The sequence below is a fragment of the Bos indicus x Bos taurus genome, chromosome 14, assembly GCF_003369695.1.
Source record: "Bos indicus x Bos taurus breed Angus x Brahman F1 hybrid chromosome 14, Bos_hybrid_MaternalHap_v2.0, whole genome shotgun sequence".
Lineage (NCBI taxonomy): Eukaryota > Metazoa > Chordata > Mammalia > Artiodactyla > Bovidae > Bos > Bos indicus x Bos taurus.
The window spans coordinates 81,541,790-81,562,980 of record NC_040089.1 but is presented as its reverse complement, the minus strand read 5'-3'; the positions used below and the strand labels follow the sequence as shown (position 1 = coordinate 81,562,980).

At 45.7% G+C, this 21,191-nt stretch overlaps 1 protein-coding gene across 13 annotated transcripts in view; it reads right to left on the bottom strand.

The window, feature by feature from the left end:
• DEPTOR (DEP domain containing MTOR interacting protein) overlaps positions 1-21,191 on the bottom strand; it is a 199,406-nt gene that overhangs the window by 115,617 nt on the left and 62,598 nt on the right. For all 13 annotated transcript variants that reach the window (XR_003514531.1, XR_003514532.1, XR_003514533.1 and 10 more), the window contains exon 4: positions 6,579-6,757. Coding sequence is in view for 10 of the 13 variants with exons in the window: in XM_027561689.1 (XP_027417490.1) it covers positions 6,579-6,757 (179 nt within the window). In the remaining 3 variants the exon portion in view is untranslated. The remainder of the gene's footprint in view (positions 1-6,578; positions 6,758-21,191) is intronic.

Here is a 21,191-nt window from a genome sequence, read left to right as displayed (position 1 = left end):
GTTTCCACTGGGGAATGGGATCACCAAAACTACCCTCAAGCCGCTGGGAGGATTAAAAGTATAACGCATGGAGAACTGCTTTGCATGTTGCACAATGTTATATCAATGTATTTTTCAGACAAAGACCAAGAAAGGGGCTTGATAAAGTGTTGAAATTGTTAAAGTGCTCTGACTAAGTCTTTAAAAGAGGAAATTATACGCCTGGGCACAGTCTCGGTAGCCTGATTATCCAGGGTCAGCGGCTGCAGCTGTGAGCCATTTACCCACGTGACTGCTGTCTACCGTCCTCCACGCAAGGACAAGATAGCTGGAGAGCAGCTCAAGCAGTTGAGGGAGGTATTTATGGGAGTAAAAAATGTATTCATCATGTTTGCAAAGGTCACACAAAAATCTCAAGGTGCTTGGTCATTGTGTGAAAAAGGGAATCGTGTAATCATAACTATTTTATGAGCTAACAATGATTACAGTTGCAATATCTGACAGGCTGTGTGAGCTGATGCAATAAAAGTTGAGAATTTTTTTCCTCCTCTAGTGAATCTTATAATTAGCACCCAATCTTCTTTAGTGATTAACAGCCATCTAGATTACTTTGATCTGAATCTTGAGTCCATCATTTTCCTAGCTCTTGTTTTCAGCAAGTTACTTAACCTTATTTTAAAAATGAGAATTATGATGATAACTAACTCATAGAATTATTTAAAGGGGTAAATGAGTAAATGAAGACAGTGAGTGGAACAGTGTCTGGCATATAGGAGGGACTCCGTACATTTTAACAGTTATTTAGAAATGATCAGATCGAGCACAATAGCTTGCAATTGAGAGGCATAACAGGTAGCCTCTGCTAAAAGCTTTTGGCCACCACTATCGTTTAATTCTCCCAGCAGCTCTGTGCAGGAGAGAGTTACCGTAGCAGCCCTGAGACAGAAAGGCCTGTTTGTGGGGCTGGTCCACCCTGGCTTCTGGGAACTGGACTTTTGGAAAGTTCCGTAAGTGACCATCTGATAAGGCACTTTGCTTACCCGGGGCACTGAATTCCGCTGTACCAGCCTGACTAGGTTGTTTGCACACTGTGACTAATGGAGAACACGCGCTTCCCTGCTGAGCGTCTGGAAGGCCGGCAGGAGGCTGCCCAGGCAGGTAAGGTCTATGCCCCTGTGAGCAGCCACCGAGAAAACCTTGCCTTCTGAGTTTCAAGCGGGCTTCCCTGGGCAGAGACGCTCTGCGCCTGCTACTGCACGTCCCCGCTGGAGGCGGGAGGCAGAGCCGAGGACGCTGCCCCCAGATTTCTGCAGACAACACCCAGGACGTCTTCTCCCCTTGCTGAGCCTTCTCTGCGTCATCTCACCATAAAAAATCTGAGCCGGAAGTCCTGTCGTATGTGGAGTCTTTCTAGTACATGTGGGTAGTCCTAGGATTTCAAAAAACAAACCCGAAACTCCAGCCAACCAACCAACCAACACTCTCAAAGGTATATAACATGACTCCAGTTTCATAAACTTCACAACCTGCGGAATGGAAGGGCTGAGATGTGGACAGGGTCACACAGTAAGTGAAGGAGTCGGATATAAATGCTGTCTGCTCTCTCCAAAGACCGAGTTCATTCCACAGTGTCAGCCAGCCACACCCAATCCCATATGTCCAGGTCGGTGTTCAGTCGCTCCGTCGTGTCCGACTCTTTGCGACCCCATGGACTGCAGCAAGCCAGGCCTCCCTGTCCATTACCAACTCCCGGAGTTCACTCAGACTCACGTCCATCGAGCCGGTGATGCCATCCAGCCATCTCATCCTCTGTTGTCCCCTCCTCCTCCCGACTTCAATCCATACATCCTGGACCAAGGGAAACTCCTTTCTAAGGCACAACGATTAGTAGCTATTGGTTAGCTATGCAACCTTGGAAAAATATCTTAAAGCTTTGAATTCTAGATTTCTTCACTGTAAGACTATAATAATAATCGTAATACCAATATAATAGAACTGCTGCAAGGGTTTAATGAGATTATATATACAATATATGCCACATATGTGAAGCATGTAAATATTAAATACACAATGTATTTATACATTAAAATTTATAAAGTGGTTAGTCCAGTGCCTGGTACGTAGTAAACCTCAATAAATGAAAAAGCTAGATAAATATGTACATACTAATCAACATTCATACAGGTGTATACTTACGTACATGTGAACATGCAGGAATATTTATATATACACACATTCATATACATTTGCATGCAAGTTAATTACTCAGCTAACAAATCCTGTCTTGATTATAGAGCACCATTCATAAATCAAGCTGGTCAGGATTTCATAAGTGGGCCTGATTTTTACGCGTACTGGTTTTAAGCTAGGGAACCACTTTTATCCAGAAATCTTTTGCTCAAAGCCTAAAGGTTGACTCTCTTTAATGTTTAACCAGTGAAACTAATTATTAGCTGAACAATTCAGAGCTTTGCTTAAAACACTCACTGGTATATCATTAACTCTAACATACACATATGTGGTTGTCAAATTTTCATAATTTAAAGTTAGAATCTGTGATCTAGAAATGAATTGCTGGGCTGAGAAACGGGAACTCCCTTGGAAACTCTGACTGCTCTATATAGAGATATTCAATCCTACTAAAACCATGGGAAACAAATCAATAATACCCTATTTTATCCTTTATGTCACAGCACTGCAGCATTCACATTTACAGCATTACAGAATTACACTGTAATTGAGGTGTAATTACTGACTCTTTGGAAATCGTTTGGAAACAATCTGTGGCATCCTCTGTCTTCTCTCTGAAGTCGAGGGGTATAGCGTCAGTCAGCAAAGGGTAGCATAGAAAGCTGGTTTTCTCTAGAACTTGCTATCACCAAGTTTTCTGTCTGGAGCAAAAATGACAGTACTAACTCCAACCCAAAGGGGATTTTTTACCAATGGAAGGTCCCAGTCACTCCAATCAATTCTGAGTTCACACATACTAGCCATAATACCCACTTGGACGTTACTACCCAAGTGGCCTCAGAAAAATAACCTACTGATGCTTTGGCTTCCTTATTTGTTAAATGGAGATAATAAAACTACCTGCCCGACGGTTAATGATACTAATTTGTTCACTTAAAAATGTGTTAAGAGGGTTGATCTCACGTTAGTTGTTCTTACTGTAATAAGATACATTTAGCAGCAACATGGCTTCCCAGGTGGTTCGGTGGTGAAGAACCCGCCTGCAACGCAAGGAGACACAGGAGACATGGGTTTGATCCCTGGGTTGGGAAGATCCCCTGGAGGAGGAAACGGCAACCCACCCCAGTGTTCTTGCCTGGAGAATCCCATGGACAGAGGAGCCTGGCGGGCCCCAGTCCACGGGGTTGCACGGGGTGGACACGGCCAAGCACAAGCAAGAACAGCAGCTACTGGGCTGGCCAAGACGCGCCTTTGGGCTTGTCCACACGACGCAATGAGGAGACCCCAGAGAACTTCTGGGCCAACTTTATAGAATATCTGCCTCAGGACTTCCCCGGGTTGGGCAGATCCCCTGCAGAAGGGAAAGGCTACCCACTCCAGTATTCTGGCCTGGAGAATTCCATGGAGTCGCAAAGAGTCAGACATGACTAAGAGACTTTTAGGGGGCACAGGTTCAATCCCTGGTAGGGGAACTAAGATCCCACATGCCATTTGACACGAAAAAAAAAATTATATATATATATCTGCCTCCAAAAGTTTAAGAGGTTTCAAAAAGTTAATGTGCAAAATCACTAGAAAAGTATCTGGCACACGATATAAATTAAATAAACAAATAAAATATATCGTACATCTTCGATTGCTCTCTAACTGCTTCTATATCCATTTTCTAATCCCTACAAGACTATAAGCTGCTTAAGGCCAGGGACCACACGGCATTTTACAATTCTATTCACCTTTCAAACCTCAATCAACAGCCCAGTCGTAGACACATTAGACCATCCATTAAACTGTTGTGAGTGCGATTGTGGCAACATGAGAAAGGAGAAAACACCCCAAACCCACTGAGAGGCTTGAGTGCCTTTCAAACTAATGCTTCCAGATCAGTGGTTTCCAAAGTATTTGAACCCAATGCACAGTAACAGCTTTTCTGTTCCCAATCACTGCACACATGACCACGGCCATATGTTTATTTATACAGTGTATTTCTAACTGGAATAAACGTTTTGCCAAGCAACCCTTGACATTACTGTATAAAATGTGCTCTGAAATGATGTATTCTAGTGAAATCCAATCCACTGCATCTCAGCCTTTAAAGCGCACTTGAATCACTCGAGATTATGCTAAAATGTAGAGCTGATTCAGTGGGACTTGGGTAGGAACAGAGATTCTGCGTTTCTGCCGCATTCCCAGATGACCCTGAGGATCCATGGACCATACCTCGAGAGTCCAATCTAGTCTATTGAAAAGAAAATTTTGTTTTTAGTGGTTCCTTTTTAAAAAAATTTTATTCAAGTACGGTTGATTTACAATGGTCCATTAATTTCTGCTATAAAGTGACTTAGTTATACACACATTCTTTTTCATATTCTTTTGCATTAAGGTTTATCGCAGGATATTAAATACAGTTCCCTGTGCTAAAAATTTTCTTAATATTTTAATTTAAATATTTTAAATATTTAAACCCACTGAAGCAAAAGTCATTCAGTCATGTCCAACTGTTTTTGACCCCATGAATTATACAGGCCATGGAATTCTCCAGGCCACAATACTGGAGTGGGCAGCCTTTCCCTTCTCCGGGGGATCTTCCCAACCCAGGGATTGAACTCAGGTCTCCTGCATTGCAGGCAGATTCTTTACTAACTGAGCCATCAGGGAAGCCCTTTTAAACCCACTAAAGGGTTACAATCTGCAGTTTGTAAAACACTGCTCCAAATAATTTCAAAAGTTTCTTTCATCTCTATAATTTCACTGTTTTCTCCCTAACCCTGGGACAGAAATTCTAGGCCTGTGCAGAAGTGTGGGGAGGGGAGTTTATAGCAAGAATGATACAGGTATCACCTTTCCTACTGACTCCTAGGCCGAAATGCTTATCTAGCTCCAGCCCTTTATTCACTGTTCCAAGCCTACAGTCATGCAGCTGTATCAATAAATTGATTGAGGGACCTCCCTGGTGGTCGGCGGTCCAGGGGTGAAGGATCGCCTTGCAGCGCAGGGGACACAGGTTCCATCAGGGGACCAAGCTCCCACGGCCGCAGAGCAGTGAAGCCCGCACGCTCCAGAGCCTGGGGCCGCAACTAGCGAGTCCGTGCACCTCAACGAAGGATCCCACAGGCCGAAACTAAGACCGACACAGCAAGACAAGTGAACAAATAAATGAAAATGTTCCACAAAGGAAATGAACTGGTTGAGCATTTACTAAGAGCAGAGCACTGAACCAAGCACTTTACATCTGCCCGTTTACTCCACAAGCACCTCATGCAAGTATGCCCATTTTACAGATGGGAGAAGGCAAGCAGCTGGTAACAGGTGGCGCTGGGATTCCAGAGCCTGTGTTCCCATGGGGCCAGCCTCATAAGAACTGAGGGGGCTCAGTGATCCCCGCTTCCGGCAGTCACACCCTTACACGTCCTCTCTCATACCGAAGGGGACTGACCTGCCAACCAATAGAGTGGTGAAGAAATGACCGTGTGACTCCAAGCTCTGCTAAAGCCATCGTGGCTTCCGTCTCACATTCTCTTGGATCACGCCCTTTGGAAGAGGCCTGGTTGCCACGTCATGAGAATTCTCAAGCAGTTTTATGAAGAAGTCTATAGAGCAATGGACAGACGCTTCCTGCCAACAGCCAGCATTGACTTGGTGGACATCCAAGCGAGCCACTGTGAAGGAGACCCTCTGGACCGTCAGGGCTTCTGATGACTGTCACCCTGGACAACGTCTCGACTCTAACTCTTGGTAAGAGACCACCAAGCCAAACCACCTGCTATGCCTCTCCAGACTGCCCACCCACAGAAACTGTACCAGATAATAAACACTATTATTTTATAGCATTAAGTTTTAGAGAACTCCTTACACCACAATAGGTAACTAATATGATTCTTCAATAATATGCTACGAATATATTGCATTATTATGATTCAGCCCTTAAAAAGGGAAACTTGATGAAGGCCTTTTGGGTGCTTCTTCAGCGTGGCAGCTTGAACCACGGTTCAGCAAATCTTCATTCTTCCATTTCGACTAACTTTGTGAGGGCCATCTACTTCCCATCCAGACTTGACCAAATGACCAGCTGTAGCCAGTAGGATGTGAACCTGTGACGTTCAATTTCACCCAAGCAGAAATTTTTGGAGACACTGCAAGAATCTGCCTGCCTGCTGGAGCTTCTGGCCTCATCCATCAAAACAATATATTAAAAAAAAAAACAAAAAACAAAAAACCCACAATATATTCCAGAGAGCGGACGCTCCTTTGGTCTGAGTCCCAGAATGAGAAGGCATGAAACGTGAACTTGACCCCCAGCTTAGAGGCAGCTAGGCTGAGCGCAGGCAGACGCCCAGCTGCTCAGAGAGCCGCGAGAGAGAACGCGCGTCTGATGCGGAGCACGGGTCGGGGCTCAGGGAAGGCGGGCTCACCGTGCTGTATGATGCCGTGCTCCAGCAGCCGCTGGCAGAGCTGCTCCGCCTCCTCCCGCGCCGTGGCCTCCCCCTCCTGCACCAGCCAGTCCAGGAACTCGGACGCCATGAAGGTGCGCTCGTACTTGACTCCCTCCTCCTCCCGGGGCTGCAGGAGCGTGTTCTCAGGGCTCATCAACCTGGCGGAGGAGAGGAAAGGAAATAAGGCAGCCTGCACGCACCAGTGGGGAGAGGGGAGAGATGGGAGGAGGGCGTAAGAGGCACAGACTACCACGTGTGAAATGAACAAGCTACAGGGAGATGTGGTCCTGCGAGGGGATATGGCCAATATTTCATAACAACTTTAATACAGTATGAAAGTGAAGTGAAGTCGCTCAGTCGTGTCCTACTCTTTGTGACCCCACGGACTGTAGCCCGCCAGGCTCCTCAGTCCATGGGATTCTCCAGGCGAGAACACTGGAGTGGGGTGCCCTTTACTTCTCCAGAGGATCTTCCTGACCCAGGGACTGAATCTGCGTCTTCTGCATTGCAGGTGGATTCTTTACTGGCTGAGCCACCAGGGAAGCCCCAGCAGAGAATAATCTATGAAAATTTGGAATCACTATGGTGTATACCTAAAACTAATATAATATTGTAAATCAACTACAGTTCAATTTAAAAAAGAAAAAGAAACCTACACAAAAGGAAAATCACTCAACTGAAATCCCACATCGCAGGCCTCCATGAAGCATCCCAGCGAGGCTCTCAGACAGACAGACATGGCTGCCGTGTGCTGCCCCAAATGCAGCTGTCAAGACAAGGAGCTGCTTCCGAAGGGAACAAGGGCATCTTTTCCAGGTGACTGGTAAGAACGCTGAAAGTGCAATCCCAAACTCGAGCTTTACAGACTGCAGTCAGTGTGTGTGTGTGTGGTCAGCCGCTCAGCCGTGTCTGACTCTTTGTGACCCCATGGACTGTAGCCTGCCAGGCTCCTCTGTCCATGGGATTTTCCAGGCAAGAATATTGGGGAGGCTTCCATTTCCTTCTCCAGGGAACATCCTGACCCAGGGGTTGAACCCGCATCTCCTGAGTCTCCAGTAATGACTGGTGAATCCTTTACCTCTGTGCTCCCTGGGAAGCTCGGTATTCAGCTTAGCCTTCTTGAAAGGGAGTTACTAACCAAATTTCATCCTTTCTAAAAAAAGTTTCATATTTCTTTCCTAGGGGCATGATTCCTTTTCCTAAATCTTTGGATTACCTGCTATGGACTTAATGCTTGTCTCTTCCCAAATTTCATATATATTGAAACACTAATGACATAGTGGTACAATTTAGAGACGGGGATTCGGGGACGCGATTATTTCATGAGTAGGGAGCTCTGTTAGGAAGAAATTTTCCTATACCCTTGTAGGTTCTTCTGGCTGGTCTATGAATTAAACTGCCATGAGACGGATCAACAGGACAAAGTTATACAAAAGTCAAGTAACACGTATCAGGGGAGAGACACAGGGAAACTGAGTAACTCACCCAAACAGGCAAAACCCTGACCTTAAACAGCACCAAAGTCACAAGAGGGCGTTGGGGGTAGTGGCTGAGGACTTCAAAGAGGAAGAAAGGGAATCAGACGAGGACAAAAAAGCACCGTTTGGTAAACAAATGTTTGCTGTGGCACGCAGAGACAACGGGACACAGCGGAGTCTGAACAGACTTCCTTAGGTGCCTCCCTGTCTGCGCACGTAGCTCAGACTCGGGTTATCTGCGTTGATCGCTCTTTTCCTGCAAGTCCTCCGTCTACATTGTTTTAGGTCAAAGGTCAAATTTTCCTCTGGAGTCCTGGGCTCTGATTGTTTTTAGCTCAAAATAATCCACGTACCAAAGAAATATTTTGGGGTGGCAAAATGTGTTCCCCTGCAGGCCCATGCTGCGATTACTGTTTCTACGAGAAGGGACCGCTGTGTCTTCCTCTCTGTGAGGACACGGTGAGAAGACTCCGCACAAAGAGGTGTCTCAGCGCGTGCCAGGCGGGCCGGCACTTTGGCCTTGACCTTCCCAGGCTCCCGACAGTGAGGAACGGTCTTTATTATTTAAGCCATCCAGTCAAGAGCGTTTTTTGCTAACGCGGCCTGAACTGAGGTAGTGACCTGAGTGACTCCTTGAGGGCTCCCTCACCCAACAGCATGGCTCATCCCCCTTGCCCAAGCTCTCCTCACTCCCGGGTTCTGTCTTTGCTCCACTTGCAGACAGCCCCCTGGGCACAGGCTTCACCCGCATCCGCGTGAGGGTGCCCCGTGAGTACCTCCTCCGGCTGACTCTAACAGCATCAGAGGCTGTGAGCGCTGTCCCCTCAGGGTCTGAGCCCCGGCAAGGAACCAAACTCCACAGGCCACAAATGATAGGCAAGGCAGCCACAGGAGTGAACAGTTTTAAAAATTAAAAAATAAGAAAGTTAAAATTCACATCCGATAGTGTCCTGACCCTGCAGAAGATACAATGCCATGGCTTCTCACTGATTTAGGGTAGAGACTGAAACCCTTTCTACAGCCTAATGCATGCAGGACCCTGACCCGCCCCTGTGGAACAGTCTCACCTCTGACCCAGCGTCCAGGGGGCTGGCCTTCTTTCAGTCCAAACATTCTGCTGTTGTTCAGTCATTATGTTGAGTCCAACTCTTTGTGACCCCACGGACTGCAGCACGCCAGGCCTCCCTGTCCATCACCATCTCCCAGAGTCTACTCAGACTCACGTCCATCGAGTCAATGATGCCATCCAACCATCTCATCTTCTGTCATCCCCTTCTCCTCCCACCTTCAATCTTTCCCAGCATCAGGGTCTTTTCAAATGAGTTGGCTCTTCGCATCAGGTGGCCAAAGTATTGGAGTTTCAGCTTCAGCATCAGTTCTTCTAATGAACACCCAGGACTGATCTTCTTTAGGATGGACTGGCTGGATCTCCTTGCAGTCCAAGGAACTCTCAAGAGTCTTCTCCAATACCACAGTTCAAAAGCATCAATTCTCATGCACTCAGCTTTCTTTACAGTCCAGCTCTCACATCCATACATGACCACTGGAAAAACCATAGCCTTGACTAGATGGACTTTTGTTGGCAAAGTAATGTCTCTGCTTTTTAATATGTTGTCTAGGTTGGTCATAGCTTTTCTTCCAAGGAGCAAGCATCTTTTAATTTCATGACTGCAATCACCATCTGCAATGATTTTGGAGCCCAAGAAAACAAAGTTTGTCACTGTTTCCATTATTTCTCCATCTACTTGCCATGATCTTAGTTTTCTAAATGTTGAGTTTTAAGCCAACCTTTTCACTCTCCTCTTTCACTTTCATCAAGAGGCTGTTTAGTTCTTCTTCGCTTTCTGTCATAAGGGTGGTGTCATCTGCGTATCTGAAGTTATTGGTACTTCTCCCAGCAATCTTGATTCCAGCTTGTGCTTCATCCAGCCTGGCATTTCACATGATGTACTCTGCATATAAGTTAAGTAAGCAGGGTGACAATATACAGCCTTGATGTACTCCTTTCCCAATTTGGAAACATTCCATTGTTCCACATCCAGTTCTAACTGTTGCTTCTTGACCTGCATTCAGATTTCTCAGGAGGCAGGTAAGGTGGTCTGGTATGCCCATCTCTTGAAGAATTCTCCACAGTTTGTTGTGATCCACACAGTCAAAGGCTTTGGCATAGTCAATAAAGCAGAAATAGATGTTTTTCTGGAACTCTCTTGCTTTTTCCATGATCAAGCAGATGTTGGCAATTTGATCTCTGGTTCCTCTGCCTTTTCTAAATCCAGCTTGTACATCTGGAAGTTCATGGTTCACATACTGTTGAAGTCTGGCTCGGAGAATTTTGAGCATTACTTGGCTAGCGTGTGAGATGAGTACAATTGTGTGGTAGTTTGAGCATTCTTTGGCATTGCCTTTCTTTGGGATTGGAATGAAAACTGACCTTTTTCCAGTCCTGTGGCCACTGCTGAGTTTTCCAGATTTGCTGGCATATTGAGTGCAGCACTTTCACAGCATCATCTTTTAGGATTTGAAATAGCTCAACTGGAATTCCATCACCTCCACTAGCTTTGTTCATAGTGATGCTTTCTAAGGCCCACTTGACTTCACATTCCAGGATGTCTGGCTGTAGGTGAGTGATCACACCATTGTGGTTATCTGGGTCATGCAAATCTTTTTTGTATAGTTCTTCTGGGTATTCTTGCCACCTTTTCTTAATACCTTCGGCTTCTATTAGGTCCATACCATTTCTGTCCTTTATTGTGCCCACCTTTCCATGAAATGTTCCCTTGGTATCTTGAATTTTCTTGAAGAGATCTCTAGTCTTTTCCATTCTATTGTTTTCCTCTATTTCTTTGCATCAATCGCTGAAGAAGGCTTTCTTATCTCTCCTTGCTATTCTTCGGAACTCTGCATTCAGATGCTTATATCTTTCCTTTTCTCCTTTGCCTTTAGCTTCTCTTCTTTTCACAGCTAGTTCTAAGGCCTCCTCAGACAACCATTTTGCCTTTCTGCATTTCTTTTTCTTGGGGATGGTCTTGATCCCTGCCTCCTGTACGATGTCACAAACCTCTGTCCATAGTTCTTCAGGCACTCTGTTTACCAGGTCTGATCCCTTGAATCTGTTTGTCACTTCCACTGTATAATCTTCTCAAAGTAACAATGATATACACAGCACAAAACACATCATTTCACTCTAGGGCGGGAGGAAATCTTAGTGATCGGTGTAAGATAATTCCCTCCTCATCCATGAGAAAAATGTAATTCTCATCCGAATGAGAGACACTGAACGACAGCATTCACGGCTCAGGGTCATGCAAACGAGCACTTAATCGATGTGTATAAACCATATCATTGGCGGGCAACTGACCCTGCATATCTGGATGTGCACTCATATGATGGTCACTTTCAAAGCTTTCAGACTTAGAGCCCAGTCCTGCTGTGGCAAGAACACAGGACCAGGAATCTGAAGATTTAAGTTTATTTAGAATGGTCACGTGGTAAATGTGAGATGAAAAGCAAGTCACTTTTTTCTTTTTTAATCTTCCTTTCTCTCGAGAGTGTAACGATAGCTTCACCCATCTGTTGTGAGAACCACATCTGAGTGTGAGTAAAACAATTTAACAATACAAAAGACAATGTATGCACAGAGTGTCACGCTTAACTAGTCCTCAGGGAAGATGAATTTGCACCAGCAGTGCTGGGGACTCCTCTGAGTCATCGCCTCTCTTCCCAGAACCTTCAGAGTTCTACTGGACTCCATGAGAGGGCCACAGCTTTAGGAAGTAAGAGAACGGGACTCAGACACAGCTCTGCCACAAGCTAATGACATGGGTTTCTTTCTTTTTTTTTTAACTGCACCAGTGTCCCCAAACTCATAATAAATGAGGAAAATAATACACGTGCTATTGTCTTCACTGGATTGCTGTCATTAAAAATTTCTGTTAAAAAAAAGTTCTAAGTACACAGTGTATGCGTTTATATTTAAGAGTTCAGTTCAGTCGCTCAGTCGTGTCTGATTCTTTGTGACCCCATGAACTGCACCACGCCAGGCCTCCCTGTCCATCATCAACTCCCAGAGTTTACCCAAACTCATGTCCATAGAGTGGGTGATGCCATCCAACTATCTCATCCTCTGTTGTTACCTTCTCCTCCTGCCCCCAGTCCTTCCCAGCATCACGGTCTTTTCCAGTGAGTCAACTCTTCGCATCAAGTGGCCAAAGTATTGGACTTTCAGCTTCCGCATCAGTCCTTCCAATGAACACCCAGGACTGATCTCCTTCAGAATGGACTGGTCGGATCTCCTTGCAGTCCAGGGGACTCTCAAGAGTCTTCTCCAATACCACAGTTCAAAAGTGTCAATTCTTCAGCGCTCAGCTTTCTTTATAGTCTGACTCTCACGACCATACATGACCACTGGAAAAACCATAGCCTTGACTAGATGTGCCTTTGTCTGCAAAGCAATGTCTCTGCTTTTCAATACGCTGGAAGAATAGATACCATACTGGATCTTAGCCAGAAGGCCATGAAGCAATCACGAGTATTTATACAAGCTGTTGGGCCTCCCGGGGTGCTCGTGGCAAACAACCCGCCTGCCAATGCAAGAGAGATGAGACCTGGGCTCAAGCCCTGGTTGGGAAGGACCTGGGAGGAGGGCGTGGCAGCACACTGCAGTGCTCTTGCCTGGCGAACGCCAAGGACAGAGGAGCCTGGCGGGCTACGGTCCATAGCGTCACAGAGATTGCAGCATGACCGAAGCAACTGAGCACTCACACACACAAAGTGTACTAGCATATAACGGAACTCATTAAAAACCTTATTCAGAAGGCCTTTTAAAAAAATCTTATTGGCAGAGACTAATCAGGGTTAATTTAGGATCCGTACATACTACTATACACAAACAAGGAGAGGACGAGGACCTACGGGTAGCACAGGGAAGTGCACGCAACATCGTGTGATGACCACACTGGAAAGGAGACCGGAGAAGAGCGTGTATGCAGGCACAACCGAATCACTTTGTTGTTGACTTGAAACCAACAGAACATTGCAAATTATCTTCAAGAAAAATTACAATACAATACTAATTTGCAGTAAGTACAATATAACATTGTAGTCACACTTCAGTAAAAAAATTAAATTTGCAGAAAAGAATATTATCTAGATATCTTCCCAAGTCAACCCTCTTCAGTATTTCAATCCAGCCTAGAAATAGCTATGAGGTTGCTCTCAGAGGGCGAGAGCAGCTGAGCACATATGAGCTGTAAGAATCGTGTTTCATATAATACTGGAGTGGGCTGCCATGTCCTTCTGCAGGGCATCTTCCCCACCCAGGGATCCCACTTGGGTCTTCTGCATTGCGGGCAGACTCACTACCATCTGAGCCACCAGCGAATCCCATAATCATGACCAGGCCCTTCTTAGAGGAAGGGACAACCGCCACATACAATCAACACGAGGGGCAGAATCCTGAAGACACTTCACAGGAGACGGCCATGACAGCTCCTCGCATCAAGAGGCTGAGTCTACTGCCCCTTCCCTTGACCCTGGGCTGCCTTTGTGAGCAGCACTAGATGAAGCAGAAGCAGCATTACTGTCTTCCAAGGCAAGGCTTTCGGAGGCCGTGCAACGTGCACTTTCACCCCTCGGAATGCCACACCGAGGCTGCCGGGTAAGGAAGCAGGTGCAGCCTACTGGCGGTGGAGAGCCCACAAGGCCCGGGCAGCAGCCAGCATCTCTTCAGACGTGAGGAGGAGGCCGCCCTGGGTATTCCAGCTCAGCTGATCCCCCAAAAACGAACGAGCCCGGAGGGACACCAGCATAGCAATGGCCCTAAGACCCACAGAATCAGAAGAAATGACACATCACCTGTTGTTTCACACCACTCGGTTAGGAGGTGATCTGTTTTGTCGGCATAGATAACTAGAATATATTCCTATCAATGCTGTTTAGTTGCTGCTTAGACGCTAAGTTGTGTCCGAGCCTTTTGCAACCCCAAACTGTCGCCTGCCAGGCTCCTCTGTCCATGGGATTTTCCAGCCACACATACGAGAGTGGGTTTCCATTTCCTTCTCCAGGGGATTTTGCCCACCCAGGGATCAAAGCCACGTTTCCTGCACTGCAGGCAGACTCTTTACCACTGAGCCACCTCCTATCAGGGGTAATGGCAAAAAAGATGTGAAACCCACAAAGAGAGACGTGTCATATGAGTTGGAGAGTCGTGAAAGGGCAGTGAATGATCCCAGAAGGTCCTGGAAATAAACTGCAGAAGTTCCGCCACACGGCGTTAGACCTGGGAGCCCGAATCGGTAATGGGAGTCTGGAAAACAAAGCGCCGAGGTAAAGCGTAGCGTGATGCCTTCCGTTTCTTCGGTCCCAAATGAGGAAGAGCGAAGAGGAGGAACTAGCCTCCTTGGTTTCCCAGTTTCAGACTTTATTCCTCTAGGAAATCTCCCGTCCCACAAATCTGGACCAGGTGCCACTTTTAAGGGCTCCCTGCAAGGCCTTCTCAGATCCCTGCGGGCACGACCAGCTCACTTAACTAGGAGCTTTTTGAGACCAGGCTCCTTGTCTCTGGGTGGACAGCCGTTTCCTAGTACCACAGGTCCTAAGAAGTGTTTGCTGGATGAATACATGAAACTCATTTCTCTGCATGCCCCTGCGACAGATCATTGCCTGGGAATATGTAACAGTCAGCCCCCTCAGACCTCCCTGGCTGCCCAGGGAACTGGACGCCATCCTTTCACTGCAGGGGGCGTGGGTTCGACCCCTGATTCAGAAACCAAGACCCCTCACACCACAGGGCAGCCAAAAAAAGGGTGGGGGAAGCTACCCTTAGAATGGCCCCATGTGGAGATGTGGTGAGTCAGAAGTTCCTTCCTGAGTGACACCCTCCATTTAACATACAGACACGGACGCCCAGCCTTCACCTGCTGTCCAACCACACCATCCCTTCCAGCTCAGCAACTTTCCTTTCGGGGTGTGGCGAGGACAGCTGGACAGGGGGTTGTCTGGGTCACTTCATGTAACCAGAGACATGACCTGCCAGCCCTCCAGGGCTCCTGCTGAGTAGCTGGTGGCCGCTGGACAAATGGCTGGTGAGCTGCCACTGCCAACGTGAGCTTCAGCAAAGAGACTAGTTGGCAAGCCTTCCTGGCTGGGCTCACCTGCTATTTAAAACATGCCCCGCAACCCTGAAGGCCTTCTGACTTCACTTCCCCTTAGAATCAAGTGCTATTCCTGCCTAGATTCTTCTCTTTACCACAAAGCCTTGCTGGGGATTTGATTTTAGTATCAACATGTAGTCATGGTGTTAAAACAATAATTTGACTCACTACTTGGTCCAACGATCTCTTGCTATGCAACAAGCTTCCCCAAAGCTTGGTGACTTAAAACCACCACTTATGGGAAGGTAAACTGGTGTAGTCTATTTGGAAAACAGTGTGGGAGTTCCTCAAAAAACTAAAAATATAGTTGCCATGAAAGTGAAAGCCACTCAGTCGTGTCTGACTCTGCGACCCCATGGACTATACAGTCCACAGAATTCTCCAGGCCAGAATACTGGAGTGGGTAGCCTTTCCCTTCTCCAGGGGATCTTCCCAATCCAGGGATCAAACCCAGGTCTCCCGTGTTGCAGGTCTTTACCAGCTGAGGCACCAGAGAAGCCATTAAGATTCAGCAATCCCACTCCTGGGCATACATCCACACAAAATTCTAATTCAAAAAGATACATGCATCCCACATTCACAGAAGCACTATTTACAATAACCAACACTTGGATAGAACCTAAATGTCCACTGACAGATGAATAGACACAGAAGATATGGTACATATATACAATGGAATACTACTCAGCCATAAAAAAGAATGGAGTAACATCTGAAGCAACATGGTCAGACTTAGAGATTATCAAACTAAGCGAAGAAAGTCAGAAAGAGAAAGACAAATACCATATGATATCCTTATACGAAGACTCTATGACGCAAAGGAACTTATTTGTGAAATAGAAACGGACTCACAGAGACAGAAGAGACTCTCGGGTGTCAAGGAGGAAGATGTGTGGAAGGGACAGGTTGGGACTTCAGGGTCAGCAGATACAGATACGCAGCACACATACCTGTATGTGAATACACACATGTACACACACACACACACACACACATATTAGTATGTATGTATATGTATAACCAATTCACTCTGCTGGATGCCAGACAGTAACACAACACTGCAAATCAACTACACTTCAATAAAATGATTTTTTAAGAAACCAGCACTTAATCGTATCTTAGAGCTCCGTGGATTGCTTGGGGCTCAGCTGGGCAGTTCTTCCGTCAGTCTTGGTTGGGAACAGTAGTGCAAATACATGCAGACGGTGGCTCGGGCTGGATGCCTGGCCCTGGGTGCTCCTCAGTCAACACAGCCTCTCCCATGAGATGCCCTGGACACTGAGACGCAGAGCTCAAGAGGAAGGAAGCAGATGCTGCCAGAAATTTTATTTACACTTTCATTAACACATGCAGATCAGATCAGTCGCTCAGTCGTGTCCGACTCTTTGCGACCCTGTGAATCGCAGCACGCCAGGCCTCCCTGTCCATCACCAACTCCCAGAGTTCACTCAGACTCATGTCCATCGAGTCGGTGATGCCATCCAGCCATCTCATCCTCTGTCGTCCCCTTCTCCTCTTGCCCCCAATCCCTCCCAGCATTAGAGTCTTTTACAATGAGTCAACTCTTCGCATGAGCTGGCCAAAGTACTGGAGTTTTCAGCTTTAGCATCATTCCTTCCAAAGAAATCCCAGGGCTGATCTCCTTCACAATGACTGGTTGGATCTCCTTGCAGTCCAAGGGACTCTCAAGAGTCTTCTCCAACACCACAGTTCAAAAGCATCAATTCTTCGGCACTCAGCCTTCTTCACAGTCCGACTCTCACATCCATACATGACCAAAGGAAAAACCATAGCCTTGACTAGACAAAACTTTTTTGGCAAAGTAATGTCTCTGCTTTTGAATATAGAAATAAGGTCCGATACTGTAAAGAGCAATATTGCATAGGAACCTGGAATGTCAGGTCCATGAATCAAGGCAAATTGGAAGTGGTCAAACAAGAGATGGCAAGAGTGAATGTCGACATTCTAGGTATCAGCGAACTCAAATTGGACTGGAATGGGTGAATTTAACTCAGATGACCATTATGTCTTCTACTGCAGGCAGGAATCCCTCAGAAGAAATGGAGTAGCCATCATGGTAAACAAAAGAGTCCGAAATGCAGTACTTGGACGCAATCTCAAAAACGACAGAATGATCTCTGTTCGTTTCCAAGGCAAACCATTCAATATCACAGTAATCCAAGTCTATGCCCCAACCAGTAACGCTGAAGAAGTGGAAGTTGAATGGTTCTATGAAGACCTACAAGACCTTTTAGAACTAACACCCAAAAAAGATGTCCTTTTCATTATAGGGGACTGGAATGCAAAAGTAGGAAGTCAAGAAACACCTGGAGTAACAGGCAAATTTGGCCTTGGAATACGGAATGAAGCAGAGCAAAGACTAATAGAGTTTTGCCAAGAAAATGCACTGGTCATAACAAACACCCTCTCCCAAAAACACAAGAGAAGACTCTATACATGGACATCACCAGATGGTCAACACCGAAATCAGATTGATTATATTCTTTGCAGCCAAAGATGGAGAAGCTCTATACAGTCAGCAAAAACAAGACGAGGAGCTGACTGTGGCTCAGACCATGAACTCCTTATTGCCAAATTCAGACTTAAATTGAAGAAAGTAGGGAAAACCACTAGACCATTCAGGTATGACCTAAATCAAATCCCTTATGATTATACAGTGGAAGTGAGAAATAGATATAAGGACCTAGATCTGATAGATAGAGTGCCTGATGAACTATGGAATGAGGTTCGTGACATTGTACAGGAGACAGGGATCAAGACCATCCCCATGGAAAAGAAATGCAAAAAAGCAAAATGGCTGTCTGGGGAGGCCTTACAAATAGCTGTGAAAAGAAGAGAAGTGAAAAGCAAAGGAAAAAAGGAAAGATATAAACATCTGAAGGCAGAGTTCCAAAGAATAGCAAGAAGAGATAAGAAAGCCTTCTTCAGCGATTGATGCAAAGAAATAGAGGAAAACAACAGAATGGGAAAGACTAGGGATCTCTTCAAGAAAATCAGAGATACCAAAGGAACATTTCATGCAAAGATGGGCTCAATAAAGGACAGAAATGGTATGGACCTAACAGAAGCAGAAGATATTAAGATGAGGTGGCAAGAATACACAGAAGAACTGTACAAAGAAGATCTTCACGACCCAGATAATCACGATGGTGTGATCACTGACCTAGAGCCAGACATCCTGGAATGTGAAGTCAAGTGGGCCTTAGAAAGCATCACTATGAACAAAGCTAGTGGAGGTGATGGAATTCCAGTTGAGCTATTCCAAATCCTGAAAGATGATGCTGGTGAAAGTGCTGCACTTAATATGCCAGCAAATTTGGAAAACTCAGCAGTGGCCACAGGACTGGAAAAGGTCAGTTTTCATTCCAATCCCAAAGAAAGGCAATGCCAAAGAATGCTCAAACTACCGCACAATTGCACTCATCTCACATGCTAGTAAAGTAATGCTCAAAATTCTCCAAGCCAGGCTTCAGCAATATGTGAACCATGAACTTCCTGATGTTCAAGCTGGTTTTAGAAAAGGCAGAGGAACCAGAGATCAAATTGCCAACATCCGCTGGATCATGGAAAAAGCAAGAGAGTTCCAGAAAAACATCTATTTCTGCTTTATTGACTATGCCAAAGCCTTTGACTGTGTGGATCACAATAAACTGGAAAATTCTTCAAGAGATGGGAATACCAGACCACCTGATCTGCCTCTTGAGAAATTTGTATGCAGGTCGGGAAGCAACAGTTAGAACTGGACATGGAACAACAGACTGGTTCCAAATAGGAAAAGGAGTACATCAAGGCTGTATATTGTCACCCTGTTTATTTAACTTATATGCAGAGTACATTAACACATTAAGACATAAATAATAATGAGAGAATATTATTAATATATTGGGTTGGCCAAAAATTTTGTTTAGGTTTTTTTGTAAGATGTTACAGAATATAATCCACTTGCCAGACAGCTAACCCATTCAACATGCAAAATGCAATGGTTTTCAGTCTATACATTGAGGTGCACATCCATCACTACAATCCATATTAAAATACTTTATCACCCAAAGGAAGCACTGTACTCTCAGCAGTCATCCCCCACGTCTCCATCCCCCCGTCCCAGGCAAGCATGAATCTACCTACCGCCTATCTATGAATTTGCCTCTTACAGGCTGTTCAAATAGAAAGAACTACCCAGTTCATGGTCCCGAGGGGCTGGCTTCTTTCGTGTCGTGTACCGTCTTCAACAACGGTCACCACACTGGAGCATTAGTGGCTCATTCACCGTCAGAGAGGGCGCCATCGTGTGGACATGCCATACTGCGTTTATCCACTCATCAGCCGAGAGATGGCTGGGTTATTTCTACTCTGGCTTATCAATGGTATTACTTTGAAAATTCATATACAGGTTTTTATGTGGACATACGTTTTCTTTTCTCTTGGATATACACCAAGAAGCAGAATCGTTGGGTCGTATAATAACTCTTCTTAATCTTTTGTGAAAATGCCAGACATTTTCCAAAATGGCTGTGCCACTCTGCACTCCCAGCAGTGAAGTGTGACAGCTCTAACTTCTCCACGTCCTCTCCAGAGTTTGCCTTCTGTTCTTCATTAGGATCCTCCTAGGGGGTGTGACGGAGAAGGCAGTGGCACCCCACTCTGGTACTCTTGCCTGGAAAATCCCATGGACAGAGGAGCCTGGTGGGCTGCAGTCCATGGGGTTGCACAGAGTTAGACACGACTGAGCGACTTCACTTTCACTCTTCACTTTCATGCGTTGGAGGAGGAAATGGCAGCCCACTCCAGTGTTCTTGCCTGGAGAATCCCAGGGACGGGGGAGCCTGGTGGGCTGCCGTCTATGGGGTCACACAGAGTCGGACATGACTGAAGCGACTTAGCAGCAGCAGCCACAGCAGTGGGTGTGAAGAGGTGTCTCAGAGTAGTGTTGACCTGCCTTCCCCTGATGATACTGGGCATGGTTTTGTATGCCTGTTGTCCATCTGCAGATCTTTGGAGAAATGTCTATCCTGATGCTTTGTCCATTGGAAAATGAGGTTGCTTGAGCTTAAGCATCCTTTGTATATTCTTTGATGAGCTTCTTAATCAGACAATGATTTGCAGATATTCTCTCCCATTCTATAGGCTGTTTTCTCACTTTCTTCATGGCTCTTTGCAGTCCCAAAGTTTTTAATTTTGAGGTAGTCCAATTTGTCTATTTTTCTCTTTTGTTGCTTGTGCTTTTTGGGGTCACATGTCAGAAACACTGCCTGACACCAGCCCATGAAAGTCTACTCCTATGCTCTAAGAATTTTACAGTTTTAGTTCTTAAATCTAGTTCTATAATCCATTTTGAGTTAATTTTTCTAGAAGGCATGAGGCAAGGGTCAAACTGCTTATTTGCATGCAGTTATCCAGTTATCTCAGCTTTTGAACTGTGGTGTTGGAGAAGACTCTTGAAAGGAGACCAACCAGTCCATCCTAAAGGAGATCAGTCCTGAATATTCACTGGAAGGACCGACGCTGAAGCTGAAACTCCAATACTTTGGCCACCTGAGGCAAAGAGCTGACTCACTGGACCCTGGTGCTGGGAAAGATTGAAGGCAGGAGGAGAAGGGGACGACAGAGGACGAGATGGTTGGATGGCATCGCCGACTCGATGGACATGAGCTTGAGTAAACTCCGGGAGTTGGTGATGGTCAGGGAGGCCTGGCTGCAGCCCATGGGGTCGCAAAGAGTCGGACACGACTGAGCAACTGAATTGAACTGATTTAGTTATCTCAGCACCATTTTGTTAAAAAGACTATTCATTCTCCATTGAATTATCTTTCTGACTCTTGTTAAAAACCAAGCAACCGTGCCAGGCCTTCTTAAGCTGCTTGGGCTCAGAAGTCACAGAATGTCAGTTGCCTGAGTTACACTGGTTTAAAATCACGAGGTCAATGACAAATGTAGCTTCAAAT